This window comes from Zootoca vivipara, chromosome 8, assembly GCF_965207765.1.
Source record: "Zootoca vivipara chromosome 8, rZooViv2.hap1.1, whole genome shotgun sequence".
In the NCBI taxonomy this organism is placed as follows: Eukaryota; Metazoa; Chordata; class Lepidosauria; order Squamata; family Lacertidae; genus Zootoca; species Zootoca vivipara.
The window spans coordinates 4,175,965-4,194,578 of NC_142591.1; the positions used below are offsets into that span (position 1 = coordinate 4,175,965).

At 47.4% G+C, this 18,614-nt stretch overlaps 1 protein-coding gene across 2 annotated transcripts in view; it reads left to right on the top strand.

Moving 5' to 3' along the window:
* Positions 1–17,579, top strand: part of SLC4A9 (solute carrier family 4 member 9) — a 48,077-nt gene extending 30,498 nt beyond the window's left edge. Inside the window, exons 15-23 of one of the 2 annotated variants that reach the window (XM_088675982.1) lie at positions 1,566–1,727; positions 8,568–8,746; positions 9,558–9,630; positions 10,178–10,246; positions 11,734–11,907; positions 14,482–14,637; positions 15,548–15,652; positions 16,068–16,113; positions 16,819–16,946. In XM_088675982.1, the coding sequence (XP_088532108.1) occupies positions 1,566–1,727; positions 8,568–8,746; positions 9,558–9,630; positions 10,178–10,246; positions 11,734–11,907; positions 14,482–14,637; positions 15,548–15,601 (867 nt within the window). In that variant the 3' untranslated portion in view covers positions 15,602–15,652; positions 16,068–16,113; positions 16,819–16,946. Of the gene's footprint in view, positions 1–1,565; positions 1,728–8,567; positions 8,747–9,557; positions 9,631–10,177; positions 10,247–11,733; positions 11,908–14,481; positions 14,638–15,547; positions 15,653–16,067; positions 16,114–16,818 lie in introns of both variants that reach the window. The other variant, XM_088675981.1, reaches the window with a different exon arrangement.
* The last annotated feature ends 1,035 nt before the right edge of the window (positions 17,580–18,614 follow it).

The window sequence follows — 18,614 nt, forward strand, 5'->3', positions numbered from 1 at the left end:
AGGGGGGGGTCGTTTAACTGGCCCACGAGCCGCCCCCAAACCAAGCCGCCCCCTTAGCGAGTCCCTGCACGGGGACTCACTTCTGTGGCACCAAAAATCGCGCATGCGCAGATGCCAGAAATTGCGTTGGCGCAGGCGCAGGAAATCGCAGGTGTGGGCGCTCACATGTGCAGATAATCCAGCCCATGGAGGGATCTCCGCTGGAGTGAACTGGCCCAGGCGAGGTAAACCTTGCCGACCCCTGATTTATAGAATTAAAACTACACCTAAATATAAAAGATAATTACAGTATCTGTATGTCTTAATTACAATTTTAAAAAACCCAGCGCAGCACCAGCCTTTAATTAAAACCAGTCACTTCCCCAAACCCTGTTGGACTAAGGAGGTCTTCACCTGCCAGAGGAGGGAACAGAGCAAGGATGGCTTCTCCTGGGAGGGCATTTCAGAGTCCGGGAGCAACCACCACCGGGGAGGCTGGCTTTGCAGGTGCTTCTGCACTTGCAGTAACCGCTGCCTGGCTTTCTCTGCCTGTTTTACGTTAAATGAACTGGGATTCAAGAAGGTACTGAGCCCGTTTCAGATGCAGAAGCAGAGCTTCAGATAAGTCTTCTGGCTCAACCAGCCCTTGAGCCTGGGGCAAATGGCCTTGGTCCTGGCAGCCACCCTTAAGCCAGTTGCATCTTCTAGACTAACGGTTTCCGTACTTTTGGGTCCACTTGCCCCTTTGTTGCATAAGCTCATCCCCATAAGCTCCACCTTATAGAAAGCATTATTCGAAATACAGTAGTGGTTGACACAACACCTTAAGGAAGATAATAACAATAAAATTCAAACAGTAACAATAAATTACACATTTATTGAACATCCAGTTAAAACTATTTAGTTTAATTAAGGCTGGATCTAGACACATCAAAGAAGCATCTCAGTTAAATGCGTTGTAAACTTTGTGTGAAAAATCGGGTTGGCAAAAATGGAGCTCCACAGCGCCATCTGGTGCCACAGTGTTATAATGCATATCCAGCACATATAAAGCAGTTTTTCTTTGCCAACGGAGCTGAGTCCTAATTCAACAGAATGGAAGAACTTGATCCAGCAAATCCAGATGTAGTTATTTACATCTCCAGCACCCCCTTGCCTCTTAGCACCCACTTAGGTAATCCCACCGCCCCACAAAGGGCAAGACCACCCGCTTTGGGAATCACTGCTCTCGACTTCAGTCTAGAGCAAGGCCCAATGTTTTATTTAATTCTTATTTGGAATATATGGAAGATGAGTGCATTTATCAAACAGTGGTGGTGCTTTTTTTCTTTTTAAAAAGTCATGTAACTCTAATCACAGGACCTGTAAAACACTATCAAGATGTAATGAAAACAAGCCCTCTGTAATTTAATCAGCTGGAAAGCCACCCTCTGTGAGAAGCCTGTGTGGTCAGATGGGAGTGGAGCCACAGAGAGCTTCCTTGCCTGAGGAGGCAGCTCAACAAATCTGTGGCTGAAATTCTTGCTGCCTGCTCTGGATCCAGCCTGGGCCCTACTAACATTTCCCAATCAACCTTTTCTCTACAGCCTACAAACCCTGAGAGAGGCTGGGTTGTGTTTCCGTTTGGCGCAAACTCCTGGTGGATATGCTTGGCATCGTCAGTGCCTGCCATTTTGGTCATTATCCTCATCTTCATGGACCAGCAAATAACAGCTGTCATTCTCAACCGCAAGGAGTATAAGCTTCAGGTCAGTGCTGGGCTGGGGTTCTCTCTTAGATTTTTCCAAAGAACCAAACAGCCATTGAACATCTACTTCAAAGCAAATCTGTCCCTGTGACTCACCTCAGAGGTTGCAATGCGTCAGTTCTAGCTGCTGCAGCCGCAGCATTGGCCAGGCTTCCCATCCTTCTGGCCTGACGTCAGTTTTAAAAAATGGAAGAAACGGAGGAGACAGACAGAGATTGCTGTCTGCTGCCCATCTCCTAGTTCTGAGTGCTGGATGCAGCAATATATTTCCCTCACCCTACACCTATCAGCCACCCCACAGTCACAAGGTGGACTGTCATTACTAACAATCTTGTACTTTCCGTGCTTTTTGGTGCATTAAAATTGCTTAACTCTTCTTTTTAAAGCAAAGGTTTGCTCCTATAATTTCCTTGTGAAAACTTCTGCTAAATTATATAAATCATTGGAAGTGGAGAGCATGCAAAGTTCCCCCCCTCCTCACCATTTAAAGGGTTCTTTCTTCCCCATTTCAGTTATTATTTCTCTTGATAACCTCCTACCTCTTTTATTGTATACTTTAATTGATGCTTCATAATACAAATTAGTATTATGAAGTATCACTCATGACTATCTGGGGTCATGCTAAAGTTCATGCTAAAGTTCCCTCCAGGAACTTTTTATTACCACTGTAGAGCTTTTTTAGATTTTGGCATCGGAGACTAACATGTTCATCTCTCTGCTGCATTTTATTTTATTAGTAATTATAATATTCAGGCTTTGTAATGTTGGAATGTGGTTTGTCTTATCTGGCTTATCTGTACCTGAAAACATGCTACCATCTTTCATTATCCATGCTATTATTCGACCTTTAGTCCACCTTATATTTTATGTATGTTCATTAGTACTCCTGTGCCTATATAATGACTCAAGTTTACTAGTGATTGATGTAATTTCCTCTTTTGCATGCCTTATTCTGAAGCTAGTATTTCATGCTTGTGGAGAAGGCAATACCTTCAGGCCTTTGAAAATATCCATATATCTTTTAAAGCCACAAAGCTTTAAAATGTTCTTTAAAAAAAAACCAGAAATCTGAATTCTGTGCTAGACCCCAGATTATGCTGAGCCTCTTGCTGGACTGAGAGCAGTACATGCGGACAGGATCTAGGAGTCTTGGTAGACCACAAACTTGACATGGGTCAACAGTGTGATGCAGCAGCTTAAAAAAAGCCAATGCAATTCTGGGCTGCATCAATAGGAGTATAGCATCTAGATCAAGGGAAGTAATAGTACCACTGTATTCTGCTCTGGTCAGACCTCACCTGGAGTACTGTGTCCAGTTCTGGGCACCACAGTTCAAGAAGGATACTGACAAGCTGGAACGTGTCCAGAGGAGGGCAACCAAAATGGTCAAAGGCCTGGAAACAATGCCTTATGAGGAACGGCTTAGGGAGCTGGGTATGTTTAGCCTGGAGAAGAGAAGGTTAAGGGGTGATACGATAGCCATGTTCAAATATATAAAAGGATGTCATATAGAAGAGGGAGAAAGGTTGTTTTCTGCTGCTCCAGAGAAGCGGACACGGAGCAATGGATTCAAGCTACAAGAAAGTAGATTCCACCTAAACATTAGGAAGAACTTCCTGACAGTAAGAGCTGTTCGACAGAGGAATTTGCTGCCAAGGAGTGTGGTGGAGTCTCCTTCTTTGGAGGTCTTTAAGCGGAGGCTTGACAGCCATCTGTCAGGAATGCTTTGATGGTGTTTCCTGCTTGGCAGGGGGTTGGACTGGATGGCCCTTGTGGTCTCTTCCAACTCTATGATTCTATGATTCTTGCTTATGCAAAGTTACAGACAAAACTGAGAGGCCCTTCAGTTATTGGGAAGAGCCTGGCCATTGTCTTTCAAAACCTGAAGATAGGCAAATGGTCAAGTGCAAAGCCCAGGCGCAAGTTGCCTGTTGTATCTCCCTTAGAAATGCTACCTACCCACTCCTGAAGCATTGGGAGTGGGGGCAGAGTTCTTTCCACACCGGCATATGTTAATAAAGAGACACAGCTTGTGTACACACTCCCATTTATTCTGTATCCAGTGGTCTCCCTCCATTGGTTTGGGAAGCCGTGCACACATTACGTCAGCCACAATCCATACCAATCCTGTATCTGTCCAATATTTTTTTTAATGAAATACAGCACACACACACACCAGATTCGATCTACATTGCAAAAAAAGAACAGTCTAGTTGTGTTTCCAGGTGTGCACCATCAGTCTCACCCTTCTGTGGAGTAGAGCATTTAGCAGCCACTCTTCCCACAGCATTCCCTGCTGGGCTAATGTGCTGCAGTTCTATCCACACTCCTCTGTGTGAGCAGGAACTGGTTCCTCTGGTTGGGTTGTCTGAGGGAGTGCCTGGCATTTCTCTGCTTTGTGGCCTCTCGCTCTTGCTGGAGTTTAGCTGGCTCAGACTTTGGCTGTGCGTGCACCTGTGTTTTGCTTTGTTTACTGCCAGTTTCTTGACGTGGCAGAAGCTCGTCCAGAGGGAGCTAAGTGTTAGGGTTCAATGAATCAGCACACACGGAATCCCAAGCCACACGGGGCCTGAGCCAGACCCTGCGCCCATCATGGCTAGACCAAATGGACAAATAGGATGAGCCTGGAAGGCCAACGAAACACTTCTTGTTCAGCTTAATTCTCTTTTCTTGGAGAAACAGCCACCTACCGGTAGAAACATCCACAGATATGTAGGAAATGCTTTTCTAAACCTCACATTCTGTGCTCAGTGAGACAGTTGGTTGGTTTGCTTAAAACAAGCCATCAAGGGCATGGGTGTACCCAGCATGGGGCAGGGGGGTGCAGCTGCCCCCCCTAGAAGACCAAACTGCGGGCCCGACTAGGGAAGCAAATACCCTGTGCAGGCGCGTCGCTTGTTGACACGGGAGGGGAGAGGGGGAGGAAACGCTGCTGGTGCCCGCTGCTGGTGCCCGTCCTGCCTACATTTGCACCAATTCCCGCCCAATAAAGCCTTCACGCCTCCCAATGGAAAGCCCTGCTGGGCTGCAACTTCTCCTGCCTAAGAGTTCTGCTGGGCTGGCAAGCGAAGGAGATGCGGCTCCCTGCATTGGTTGCAGCCGCTGCTGCGCTCTGCCTCCAAGTAGGCTGCACTGCGATCATCGGTGCCGCGGGCTGGGAATTGCCCCCTTCCCCCCTCCGCACCCCCTACCCCCCCTGAGTTAGGAGTTGCTACTGAGAATCCTCCTGGGCTGGGAGAGGAAGTGCACCGACAGGAGCCAGTTCAGCCTCAGCAGGCAGAAGCCCGCAAAGGAGGAGTGGGGGGGTGGCGCCCGAAGGCAGTGGTCGTGGCTGCTGCAAGGAAGCTGCGTGGGGGCGTTTGCGCCGGATTGCCGGTGGCAGGAGTAGCCCAGCGGTGTGACCCTTCCTCGCCACCCCCCACCCCCGGCAATAGGAAAGGCGCTGCCTTGGGCGGCGGCACAGCTCTCCGCTCCCCCTGCGTGCATTGCCCTCTCCGGGCATTGGCTGCTGCTTCCTTCTTTGCAATGCGCCCCCCCAGCCGTTCTCCCTTGCTGCCCCTGCCGAGAGAGGGGCGTTGAGGGCGGGGGAGCCGCCGCCGTAGGGTCGCAGCTGGGGGGGGCTCGCTCGCCTGCGCTGCGCCACCCCACCTTTCCCATCTTTTGCTCCCTTGCGATGGGGAGGCGGCGGTGGCAGCTTCTTCTTCTTCTTTGAGGGTCTCAGCTTGGCGGGGGGTCCCCAGTATCCTCCCAGGCCACGGGGGGATGGCCCCCCAGGACTAGCAGACCTCTGAGCTCCTTCCCCATCCCAGATATATAGGGTGGGAACTGGCAAGGCTTCGGGGGGACCTGGAGGAGGGAAAGCGGGGCCCAAAGGGGTTTTTCAGGGGGATGGCTAGCCGTAAATGGATGGGAGCGGTGTTTTCAGAGCAGGGCCATCTTAAGCATACCTGGCGCCCTGGCACCGTGGTGTGACGGATCCCTCTGGTGCCCCTACCCCGCCCCGTTTCCCGGTACGGCGGGCGCAGCTCACTGCGTGGCTGCCGCCTGGAGGGCCGAAGCCCTGCGCAACCCAGCCTGGCCGTAGGGCCGGCCCTGGGCCAGGGGGTGCAGCCCGCCCCCTGTTGCGATGCCCCTGCACGCAGCGGAGGCAGCCCCAGGCCTGCACGCCTCCGGAAAGCAGCCTGAAGCCGATGAACAGCTGAGAGGCGCGCCTGGGCGGCCTCCGCCGGCCCTCTCAGCGGGCACAGCAGCGCCCCTGGTGGCCTGGCGCCCTGTGCCACCGGACCCGGGCCTAGAGACGGCCCTGCTTCAGAGCAGGGGGATTTCGTGTGAGAGAGTTTAGGGGGTTCATTTAGCGGCTGCAGCCGCCGCCACAGAGTCGTCGGGCCCGCTGGTCCTGTAGCCCTGCCCACATTCCCACTTTGTGGCCCCGCCCCTAATCGACCATGGCTTGCCCCCCCCCCCTAGTTTTGATCCTGGGTTTGATCAAGGGAGAGGGATTATGCTCAAGGGAAAGTTGCTCAGGGGTCTATGAATAGTACTATATAGACTAAGGTTGTAGTATATACCCAACTGCTGGGGTTTGCATTAGATGTGACAGAACTTGCACCCCAAATGGAAGATGGATGGCTGAGCCTGCTGCTGATTGTCTGACCCTTAGGTCCTTTACATTGGCAGATATAACAAAGATTCCAAAACGTATGTGTGTCCAACATACATTTTTACCACAAGAGACAGAAAGCAGTCTTTTGATCCAGCCATTTGCTCTGTTCTCATAGTCGCGATTTGTTTGTTTATTGGTTTTATTTTATTTATCAAATTTAGCTGAGATTCCTGCATTGCAGGGGGTGGACTAGATGACCCTTGGATCCCTTCCAACTCTACGATTCTATGACCCATCATTCTAAAAGCTGGTTGTTCAAGATGGCCAAGAGAAGAGGCTGTAAGTCAGTGGTAGAAAATAGGCTTTGCATGCAGAAGATCCTGGAACCTCAATCCCTGACAGTGCCAGATAGGACTGGAATAGACCCCAGCCTAAAACCCTTGAGAGTCAATGTAGACACTACTGAAAAGGTGCATCAATGATCTGATTCCATGTATGGCAGCTTCCTGTGTTGCCCTCCTAGGGTACAGGGCTGTCTCTAGGCCCGGGTCCGGTGGCGCGGGGCGCCAGGCCACCAGAGGCGCCGCTGCGCCCGCTGAGAGGCGCGCCGGATGCAGCCCCAGGCGTGCCTCTCAGCTGTTCAGCGGCTTCAGGCCTCTCTCCGGAGGCGCGCGGGTCAGGCTGGGTGGCGCAGGGCGCCGGCCCTCCAGGCGGCAGCCGTGCTGCGCACTGCACCCACCGCACTGGGAAACGGGGCGGGGCGGGGGGGCGCCAGAGGGATCCGTCGCACCACGGCGCCAGGCATGCTTAAGACGGCCCTGCTAGGGTAAAATATAAAAAGGGCATCCTGGCTTGTGTAGTCCTATACCTGTGGCTATAGGGCGGTATATGAATGTAATAAAGAATAACAATAATAACACTGCAAGGTTGGCTTGAGGTTGTTAGGGAACAGCTGCAATCTCCTTCCATGGTCACCTAGACACGACACAAGCACCTTTTAGTTTTTTTTATTCATTCCACAAAGTAAAGTGCCTCTAACTTGTGAAACCTGGGGTAGGGGAAGATGATGTTCAGAAAGAGATGGGATCTTCAGTGAGGTTAAGTGGGCAGGCTACTAACTAGCAACGGCAGGATCTCTTGGTTCATTTCAGTCCTCTTGGTTCATAATTTTTCCAGTTGTATATTCAGTTCTCCGCGTGTTAATTTTTTTAAAAAAAAGTTCATTGTTTTTTCTTTAAAAACACATCTATTTATGTAGTTTTGACTAATTGTTCATTTTTTGCAAGCAATTTCTCCTTAATATAATGCAGTTTTGTATGTTACTTTCACTAATATCTTCATTTTTATGCGCACTTTTGCCTAATCTATGCATTTTTGTAAAAGATTGGTTGGGGGGGGGAAATATCGCAAAATTCGGCTATGTGAATTTTGAAGGATAGCTGTGTTTCAGTTTGCATACTGTTTCAGAGACTGTGAATTTGTTAGATTAGGATAGAAGTACAAACTGAATTGAACTTCTCCTCATCCTGACTCCTCCAACTGCTTATGATCCCGCCTGGTATGCTGAATCATGCAAGTAGCTGTCATGGAGTAAATGGGTAACAAACAAAGCCACCTTTGTGCTATAAAGGATTTTCTAGACGGCTGACAATACACTCAAAAGATACTTCCTGTTGTTCTAAATAGCGTTTGGTGTACATTGGTACCTCTACTTACAAATGTAATGCGTTCCGAATGCACATTTGTAAGTCGAAAAAATTGTAAGTCGAATCCCATAGGAATGCATTGGGAGAAAAAAATCGTAAGTAGAAGCAACCCTATCTAAAAATTCGTAAGTAGAAAAAATCCTATCTAAACTGCATCCAAGATGGCGGACGGAGCTCCATTCGTAAGTAGAAACATTCGTAAGTAGAGGTACCACTGTATAGGAGCCCAATCCTGATAAGGTGCTGAGGCATGAGTGGTAGTGGACAGTTGCCATGAATTGGACACTTTCAGACAAGAACATATAATTCCCAGAATCCACCAGGCCACTTAGGGTGTGTGTTAAGCCCTCCAACTCTGTTTTGGCCCTCTGCTTCTCTGACTTCCAAGGCTGCTGCTGCTGCTGCTGCGAGGGGAATTGTATTTGCTGCAAGAAATCAAGACACCTAAAGTGGGAAATAAGATGCAAGGCTTCACTGTGTATTCTTCAGCCTGAGTTTCCAGTTACTAACATGGCTGTCCTGTTTGTTGCAGAAAGGGGCAGGATTTCACCTGGATTTCTTCTGCGTTTCCCTGCTGATGATCTTCACCTCCGTGCTGGGTTTGCCCTGGTATGTGTCGGCCACAGTCATTTCTTTGGCCCACATGGACAGCCTTAAGAAGGAGAGCACCACTTGCGCTCCAGGGGAGCAGCCGAAGTTCCTTGGAATCAGGTATGGTGCATTATGCGTCCTTATTCCACAGCTGTCGCTTGAGGCTCAGGGGGTCTTGGTAGCGCAGAGTGCTTTTCAGGCCCGGCTCGCCCATTGACTCTAGTGGCGCAATGCACCACGGCGCCTGGGCGATCAGGGGGCGCTGAGGGGCGCCCCAGCAAGTGTGGGAGCTTCGTGGCGGCCTCCCTTTTCCCTCCACCAGCCGCGCCGCAAGACCAGGGAGGGAAGCGAGCGGAACAGGGGCACTAGGACCCTGTTCCGCTCTGCAGCGCCAGGTTCATCCCTCACCCCGGTGCTGTGTTTCATTGGTAGAGGTGACGCCACATGGCAGCACCTCTACCAATGAAACATAGCGCCCTGTTGGCGGGAAGGAACCCGGCGTGGCCCGGCCCGCCCAGGCACCCCGCTCTGCTGGAAGAAGGGAGGAAGGCCGCGCGGAGCAGCGGCGCCCCTCCCCCACTCAATCCGGCAGCATCGGACAGGCAGGCAGCCTCCGGCACCGCGCGGCCCTGCCGTGAGGTGGGGGGCCGCTGTGATGTTCCTGCCGCCTGGCACGCCAGGTAAGAGTTTTCCTTTTTTTTAAGAGTGGGGGGGCGCCTGAGGGATCCCTGCACCAGGGCGCCCGATGACCTTAAGACCTGGTGCTTTTCCATCTGCATTGGCTGGTGGCCCAGCTGCGCCCCTCTCTGGACACAGATGGCCTATCTTCTGTTGTCTATGCTCTGGCGACCTCTAGGTCAGATTACTGCAGCAAGTTATATGTGGGGCTGCCTCTGAAGATGGTTGAAATATAAAGTGCTTTTCCTTGCAGGGAGCAAAGGGTGACAGGTCTGGTGGTCTTCATCCTTACAGGATTGTCTGTGTTTTTGGCACCTGTACTCAAGGTAAGAAAAGCCTTTAATTGTTTGTACATTCACAAGCCCTTCGCTTCTCGCTTCTCTGGTAAAGGGACCCCTGACCATTAGGTCCAGTCGTGGACGACTCTGGGGTTGCGGCGCTCATCTCGCTTTACTGGCCAAGGGAGCCGGCGTACAGCTTCTGGGTCATGTGGCCAGCATGACAAAGCCACTTCTGGCGAACCAGAGCAGCGCACGAAAACGCTGTTTACCTTCCCGCTGGAGCGGTACCTATTTATCTACTTGCACTTGACGTGCTTTCGAACTGCTAGGTGGGCAGGAGCCATTCTCTGGTTAGATACTTGGTTTGATTACAAAACATTAAACTCGCCTGCTGTCAAGTACTTTTACAGTTGCTGCAGACTCTAAATCGGCAAGACTGCCAAAATTGCCTGTAATATACAATTATTAGAAGTTCGGGAGTTCTGCCCTTCTTTGCATCTAATCATTCTTAAGGCCTCATGGACAGGTAATGTTTTCTAGAATCCAGTCTTTGCGTAGTCATGCTTATATTTTGGATTTGATTTCCCCTCAGTTTATCCCAATGCCTGTGCTGTATGGCATCTTCCTCTACATGGGTGTGTCTGCACTCAGCAGCATTCAGGTGAGTGCAAAACAGTAGGGGAAGCCTTTTTGGATTGTGGGGAAGGAGGTGCTGTGGCTGATTTCTAGCTCCTTCAGTAGTGCAGCTATTGAAGACTGCGCAAGATGGAAGGCGGTGTCAATGTGAGCTGTGTCTGGCCAGAACAGGGTTCCCCAAACTGCTGTGTTCACTGAGACCTTGATGAGCTTATGCAGTACATACTCCCCCCCCCCCCAAAGAAAAAACCTCTTAGGAGTGTAAATGAAATAAAGTATTTAAATTTTTACTTGTGTTGCCATTTCTTATTTTGTGACTGAAGATGAGAGAGAAAAATGAAGGAGGGTTTGCTCCTCCTCCCTATAAACCTATAAAATAGGCTTGATAACTTCTTAACGTAGCAGCCTGGGGGAGCAACGAGGAGTCCTGAGGAAGGGAGGGGGTGGCGGGCAGCCTTTCTAAAAGCTCCTCCAAGTTTCCCCAAAGGCAGTTTGTTTATATATCTTTGGGGGAGGGAAAGAGTCATGTTAGAATTGTGTGTATGTACACACACATATGTAAGTACACACACATATGTATGTATGTATGTATGTATGTATGCATATGAATGTCTGCACCTATATACAATATTTTAGTGTTAAAAGGAGCATGGTCTGGGAATACTGCATTGTGGAAACATGTGGTTTCCATTGTATGGTTTTTTAAAAACACATTTTATCATTAATTAGGTGGTGGTGAAGCATATATGCAGTGCTTTCTTAAAAGGGGGGGGGGCTGTAGCCCATCTGAAGCATAAGGGGCAGGGAATGACCAATGGCTTCGCCAGCATTTCATTCCCTGGAAGAGAGATCTGTCATTTTAACTGTGAACCTGGGAGGAAGCTGGGCTTGTGATGCAGCTGAGGGATCTGCTCTCAGCTTTATTCTTGCGTTATCTTTGTCGTCACCCATAGGAATCCCCATAAGAGTGCCTCTAATCCAGGGGCTGCTGGCAGAATAGAATAATATAATTTACAATGATTCACATATATTATCTCAGTGATTCTTACAACAACCTTGTAAGGTAGGCTAGTATCATCCCCAAAGATCAGATATAAGGGTTGACACTAAGCTATCTGTGGCTTGCCTAATGATACTACTAAATACAGTGGTACCTCGACTTACGAATGCCTCGACTTCTGAAGGTTTCGACTTCCGAAGTCCACTAACCCAGAAGTATTTTCGCCCTGTGCGCGTTCTGCGCACGCGCAAAGGGCGAAATCGCGCTTTGCGCATGCACAAAATGGACGCTTCGGCTTCCGTAGAGCGCCATGGAACGGATCGCCTTCGTACGCCAAGGTACCACTTTATGGCTGTTAGGATCTGAACCGAGTGCTTCCCAGCTCATTCTTAACCAATACACTATGCCTACTTTAGTAAAATTAACATTTTCAGTGAGTATACCCTTAAGGAGTATTTGGTGCCTGCCGAAAGGTTCTCCACATTATGTCTCTTGCTTCCCTCTACTCTCAGCTCACAGACAGACTCCAGCTCTTGCTCATGCCTGCCAAACACCAGCCGGACTTCATTTACCTCCGTCATGTTCCTCTACGCCAAGTGCATCTCTTCACCTTCATCCAAGTGCTCTGCCTGGCTGTTTTGTGGATCATTAAATCGACGGCAGCTGCCATTATCTTCCCATTAATGGTAAGAGTCTTTAGGGCAGGGATGAGTTTCTTCTGGTTGCTCCACCTGTGGATTCAGTGAGAGACTTTGCCCAACTACTTCCTCTCCTGGCTTTTGCTATATATTGAACTGCTTTATTATCCACTCTAGCACAGTGTGAATTTTACCTTCCCACTCCAGGACTTTCTAGTCCTCAATTCCTCCTGATGACACCTGACTAGAGAGAAAATGCATTTGCCCAAAAAGATCTCTTAAAAATTCTCCCTTACAAATGCTGATGTAAGACTATTTGCTGAATATTTACCAAATAGTCTTTGACTATTTTATAACCCATGTCAGTATTCTACTTCCACAAATAATTTATATTGGTATTTATTAAAGTAAATATTTCATTATTGGAGCTTCAATAGGCCTTGATAGCTGTCGTATGGTGGCTACATTTGTGTTTTGCTTTTTAATAAGAAAAAAACACTTGGCTGCCCTTAATAGCCAGTAAAGGTAAAGGTAAAGGGACCCCTGACCATTAGGTCCAGTCGTGACCGACTCTGGGGTTGCGCGCTCATCTCGCATTATTGGCCGAGGGAGCCGGCGTATAGCTTCCAGGTCATGTGGCCAGCATGACAAAGCCGCTTCTGGCAAACCAGAGCAGCACATGGAAACGCCGTTTACCTTCCCGCTATAGCGGTTCCTATTTATCTACTTGCACTTTGGTGTGCTTTCGAACTGCTAGGTTGGCAGGAGCTGGGACCAAGCAACGGGGGCTCACCCTGTCACAGGGATTCGAACCGCCGACCTTCTGATCAGCAAGCCCTAGGCTCAGTGGTTTAACCACAGCGCCACCTGGGTCCCCATTAATAGCCAGTGGCATTCCCTTAACATTTGGGGCAGAATGTCCATGGGAATGATGCCAAGCCGTAATGCCATTTCCAGGAGCATTCTCTACCAAATTTCAGAGAAAAATGGGGCAGTCAAGTCATTCCTTCAAGCAGCAACTAGGGATGAAAGGGTCTTTCAACTTCAGTGCTCTCCACGTCTCATTTTTCCAGCTATAAATTGAGTTCTCCACATTTCTCCAGCAATGTGTGTTCTGTTTTAAGAAATCCTCCTGAAAATTCTTCAACATTTTAGTGCACATTCTCCTTATAAACACATTTAACATGGTTTTGTCTTGCATACACATTTTTGCAGGCAATTTCTCCCGACACGCTGCATTTTTGGATGCTATTTTCAACAATATGTTCATTTTTATGCACTCCCCCTCCCCTCATCTATGTGTTTTTGTCAACATTGTTTGGCTAGAGAAGTGCATTGTGAAATTCAGAGAAATGTGACTTTTGAAGGGTGGTTGTGTGTCAGGCCTCGTTCGCACTTCCGCTTGACCCAGCAAATGTCAATCTGCAAAAAACTTGACTGCCATTTGCCCTGATTCAGCGGTAAGGAGGAAAGCAGCACAAGTGTGGATGAACCCTCAGTCCATGCATTGATTTGGTAAATGTGAATGTCACAAATTTGGTTTTAAATGTTAACTGAATTGCATTTCTTCACCATCCCTAGAAAGTGGCATTTTTTAAGGCACAAAAGCAGCGGGGGCGCGGGGGGGGGGGAGAGACCTTAGTGGCTTTATATTTCAGGATAAGCCCACTTCTGCCTAAAAGTACCACGGAAAGTACCACAAACTCTTGAGCCCCAGCACCATTCTCTGTGTTGCTACCCAACCTGTTGACCAGGAATGACATCTTGGCTTTATCTTTGGTTCCTCCCTCTTCCTTTCTCCATATATCCAGTCTGTTGCCAAGCCAGGCTATTTCTCACTATACAGCATTGCAAAATGTTCTCTGCCCTGTCAGCAAAACTGGTTTGTGATCTAGTTATCTCCTGCTTTGACTAATGCAACCATCTTTGACTAATGACATTCTGCCCTCTCACTGAGATCCAAAACTCTACTGCCAGGGTAATTTCTCTCTCTCATTGCTCTGATCATGTGATTCCCTCCCTCAGATCCCTATTTCAGCTTCTAATCCTTTTCATATCTAGCACAAACTCCTTATTCTTGCTTTGTTGAGGTTTTCAAGCTCTAGGTTTTTGCCCTCGTTTCCTGTTATCTCCCTGGTGTCGCCTTTTCTCCTCCAACATCCACAGGCTCAGCCACCCAAAGGTCTCCTGCTCTCTTGGGTGACCCTGCTATTCTTCCTAGATGCCCCCCTCATGCCTTGCATTCCCCATCAAGACACCAGCATGGTGTTTCCTTTCTTCTTCCAGTTTTTTCTCAAGCTCTGGCCCCTTTACATGATGCAGCCAAATAAAACCTAAATATGCATAACTGTGCTTGTTCACATGGCTTTCTTTCTTTCCTTCCTTTCTTTCTTTCTTTCTTTCTTTCTTTCTTTCTTTCTTTCTTTCTTTCTTTCTTTCTTTCCTCACCCCCATTTCTCTTTTTGTTGTCTCTCCAATTGTCAAAATAGATATTGCATGCTCCTTGTGGGCAGGGACCTATCCTGTTGCTTCGATTACTCTGCAATGTTCCACATGTATTGATAGTGCTATGTGTGTTATTAATAATCATAAGAAAACTAACTTTGTGTTCTGGTCTTCTAGCTGCTGGCTCTAGTGGGTATACGGAAGGCAATGGAGTACATCTTCTCCTTACATCACCTGGCTTGGCTGGATGACATCATGCCAGAAAAGGACAGGAAAGAAGAAGAAGAAGAGCTGAAGAGGAAGCAAGATCAGGATGAGAGTGACAATGAGGATGTAAGCAAGCAGCACTAAAATTATGGGGGTAGAGGAGGTTGGGGATGGGGCTGAACTGGCTGGAAATTACACACTCCCCACCCCCACCCGGCCCCAATCTCAACATGCCAATGTGATGAAGAAAGGAAGGAAATAAACCAATGTAACCATCTTATGTGCCGTAAGGGGCTGATGAAACCACCGTGTGGCTGGTTCAGAGCTCTTCGTGAGTACCAGTCTCTTTTTCATTATTAAGTCCATTTATAAAGAGGGGAAATACTCCTTCAGACCACTTCAAAGAACGGAACAAGTCAATCAAATATGTTGATGCTTCGGTTTTGAGAAGTGTCAGACTGCCTGACTCTGCGCTTTGGTATTGGTGGGCATAAAACTGAAGTTATTTGTTGGTTGTCACAGAAAGACACCTGTCAGATCTATGCTATGTGTATACCTGTAGGAACTAGTCCTCCACATCCATTCAAAGAGAGTCTCCAATGGTCCCACCATCTGTGTTCTTATTGCTGCCAACTTGGCAGCAAGAAAGTGAGCTTTAAAGTCCACCTCCCTGGCATTAGTCAGCAATCCACAGGAATGTTTTGAGTTTGCAGGCTAGCTTTCCTTGCAGTTTAGCCATCTAAGGCCATGAAGCTGATATTTCTGACAGGTTTTTGCAAATCACATTTCTCAGGAGAAGAGTTGGCATCCCTTTCCATGGACCTAGATTAGAAGCTTCCTGCTGGGAATAATGCGGGGCTTGGGGTAGAAAGGTCTGGGGGGTGCCACTCTGCAGCTGGGTCTCCCTTCACCCATTCTCTCTCCTGTCACTTCACCCTTTGGAAGTGGCTATTCCGAGGCAGGGAAAACCGAAACCATGTGTGTGCGCTACGTTGTCTGTCACTTTATTAACGCCCTGACCTTTGTTTCTTTTTAGTCTGAACTTATGTACCAAGAAAAAGGACCAGAAATCAACATCTCTGTGAACTGAACAGCCTGAGACTCACCAGTGGACAAGGCAAAAGATGACCATGTGTGATATGTAAGGATGGGCCTCCTTTAGGAGTTAGGGCCCGCGGGAAATATTTGCCAAATCACAGAATAAATGCTAAGAGGGAACGCTTAAGGGATAATAAGAATAGGATGTCCCAATTTTCCTTGGAGAAATGTTGGAGGGTATGAGAAATACCTGTACACATGCCCAGAACAGAAAAGGCTGTGGAGGGCAAGGGAAAGAGGGATGAAAAAAAACTCTCTCCAAATACATTCCATCAGTCTCTGCCCAGCGCTGTGGATGCAAGTGGCAGAATAGCAATAAATATCCATGGCTATAAAAGAGGGAATGCATGGAAGCTAACACACCAAACATCCATACAGAGAGAACTTGGGTCTGAACTTCTGTTAGGAGGCTCACATCTGGAAGTATCTGCTTTTTTCTTCTTCTTTTTTAATGGCAGCACTTCTTCACGTGTGAGATAAGGGCTAAATCTGCTCTCTGTCCAGGTAAACCCAATGTTTAGAGGGGAGGAATGTTCCTCAAATATGCTTTTAATTGTAGCCCCTTTATTTGTCCTAGAGCAGGGCCAAATTTGATGAAGTGAACATGCATGAGGGCCGACCAAAGTTGTTGAGCTTTTTTTAGGATTTTACCACAGGAGATATACTTCCACAGGGGCCAGATTAAACTGACTGGCAGGCCGGATTAGGGCCCCTTTGGACATGCCTATCCTAGAGAATGAAATGCGTCCTGTTGAGCATAGCTGCCAAGTCTCCCGTTTCCCCTGGGAAATCCCCGTTTTCCCAGCTGTTCCTAGCTGAAAAAACGGATTTTTTTTGTTTTTTCCCGGTTTATTCTGGCGCGGCGGCCATTTTGGAACTGGGCGGAGCATGCTCAGAAGTGACTTTTGATGCTGCTCTGCCCAGTTCCAAAATGGCTGCAGTGTGACTTCTGGCGCGGTGGCCATTTTGGAACTGGGCAAAGCAGCATCAAAAGTCACTTCTGAGCATGCTCCGCCCAGTTCCAAAATGGCGGCAGCGCTACTTCCGGTCTGCTATTTCCGGCCCAGTCTCTTATTTCTTTGACAGCAACTTGGCAGGTATGCCTGTTGAGAAGCAAGGCCCTTCCTTGATTTGAACTGGGGTGCAGAACAAGAGTGGCCATAATTGTGTGAGAGACAAAGACTGTCACAATGCTCTTCTCATTTGCAGACAACCCCATAAGCTGTTTCCTGTGAGCAGTCTCAGAGGAAGGAGACAGCCTGCACTTAAGAAGGCCAGCTCTGATACTCTGCAGAATATGGCTGATGTGTGATGGGTCTCACAGGAAGAAGAAAGGAAAGCATTTGATATAATCAAAGCATAAGGCGGTTGTGTGTGCGCATAGGCAATTTTTCTGTCCGTCCCTCTCACATGCATGTTGCTGTGCTGAACAGACCGTATTGGAATGTTCCTTGTTCCACTTTGCTACCATGTCATCTAGAAAGTCAGCATGTGTGGATTCACTAGGGATGGAAGGATCTCTCACAGTTTCTCATTTTTCTAATCTTAAATTTGCATTTTAAAAATCCTCAGGAAAAATTCACTAGAATTTTACAGTAGTGTGAATTTCTTTTCAAACACATTTTTATGCAGTTTTGACTAGTGTACACATTTTTTGCAAGCAGTCCCTCCTAATATAATTTTATATGTTATTTTCACTAATATGTATGTACATTTTTATACACAATTTCTCCTATTGTATACCTTTTGATAAACAGTGTTTGTAAAATTTGGACAAGTGCGAACTCCAAAGGATAGCTGTTTCAGTTCATGCATCGTTTGGCTTTAAATATGAACTGGTTTGCATCCTTCCCCCAATCCCTAGGCATCACTGATGTATTTATTTATGAAACTACTGACATTCCTGTGCAACGTACGCTTCATTTTAAAGGCTCTCTAGTTATGTTAAATAAAATATACTAAAAAGGTCATTGCTGCTGCATTCATTTATTTATCAGGGATAAATGTTGGACCAGTTTTTATCACTTATGATAGTTTGTATGTAAGCCTTCTAAGGGAGCGGTTGTCTATCTGGAGCTTTGGAGGAGGCTGTGATCAATATGCTGAGGATGACACACCCTGCTCTCTATTTCTTCAGCTAAGCCACCGGGACTTATCTTGAAGATGGTTTGGAAGCTGCAACTACAGTAGTTCAGAATGCTGCTGTTACTGCTTGCCTAGCCATGAGCTTATGCAAGTGAGAACGTCTAGAACGCTGGTTTCCAATATGTGTACAGAGTCCCGGCGGATGCAAGAGGCTCTTCACTACAGTCAGTCCTCACATGGGATCCATAACACCTGAAGAGGGCTAGAGGCTTTTTGTCCTGCACAGAGAGATCTACGTTTTGTCAGGGTTCATGCACCAAGTGACTGCAAAACCCCCAAATTAGAAAATTTAACATAAACATCTTTATGCATTTATGGGCTAAAGGAGGTGTCACAAAACCCTGTCTCAACTTTAATTTGCAGTTTCCCATTATTTCCCAGGTGGGTTGTTTTACAGCAGCTTAAGTACTGCTTGTCTATAATCAGATGGAGGTTCCAAATATCACTCAATATGGCAATGTATTATCCAGCAACATCTTTCCCTGTGGTCAATATTAATTTTAAAGGTTTACTCTCAAGTAAACCCCATTTCCCAATTATGTTTGCAGGTCCTGCCTGTTTTGTTGCTTCCTCTTGAGCAGGGCTAAGGGGTTCGTGGTGAACCACTGAATAATTGCCCATTGAATACCTTTTCTTTTAACATTCCAACTTTTTATTGAATCTTAGTGTTGCCCACACAAGCATGTAGAAACAGAAAAAGCAGGTACGTAACAGAAAAAGAAAATGTAATACAGAGTTGCAGAATGAAATAAAAACAGCAAACCAGTATACAAATTTCAATCCTACTTCACTGAATATCAGATGGTATTTAAATATCTCAACCATGATGAAGAATGAGAAGCTAGAGGGGTATGGGACAA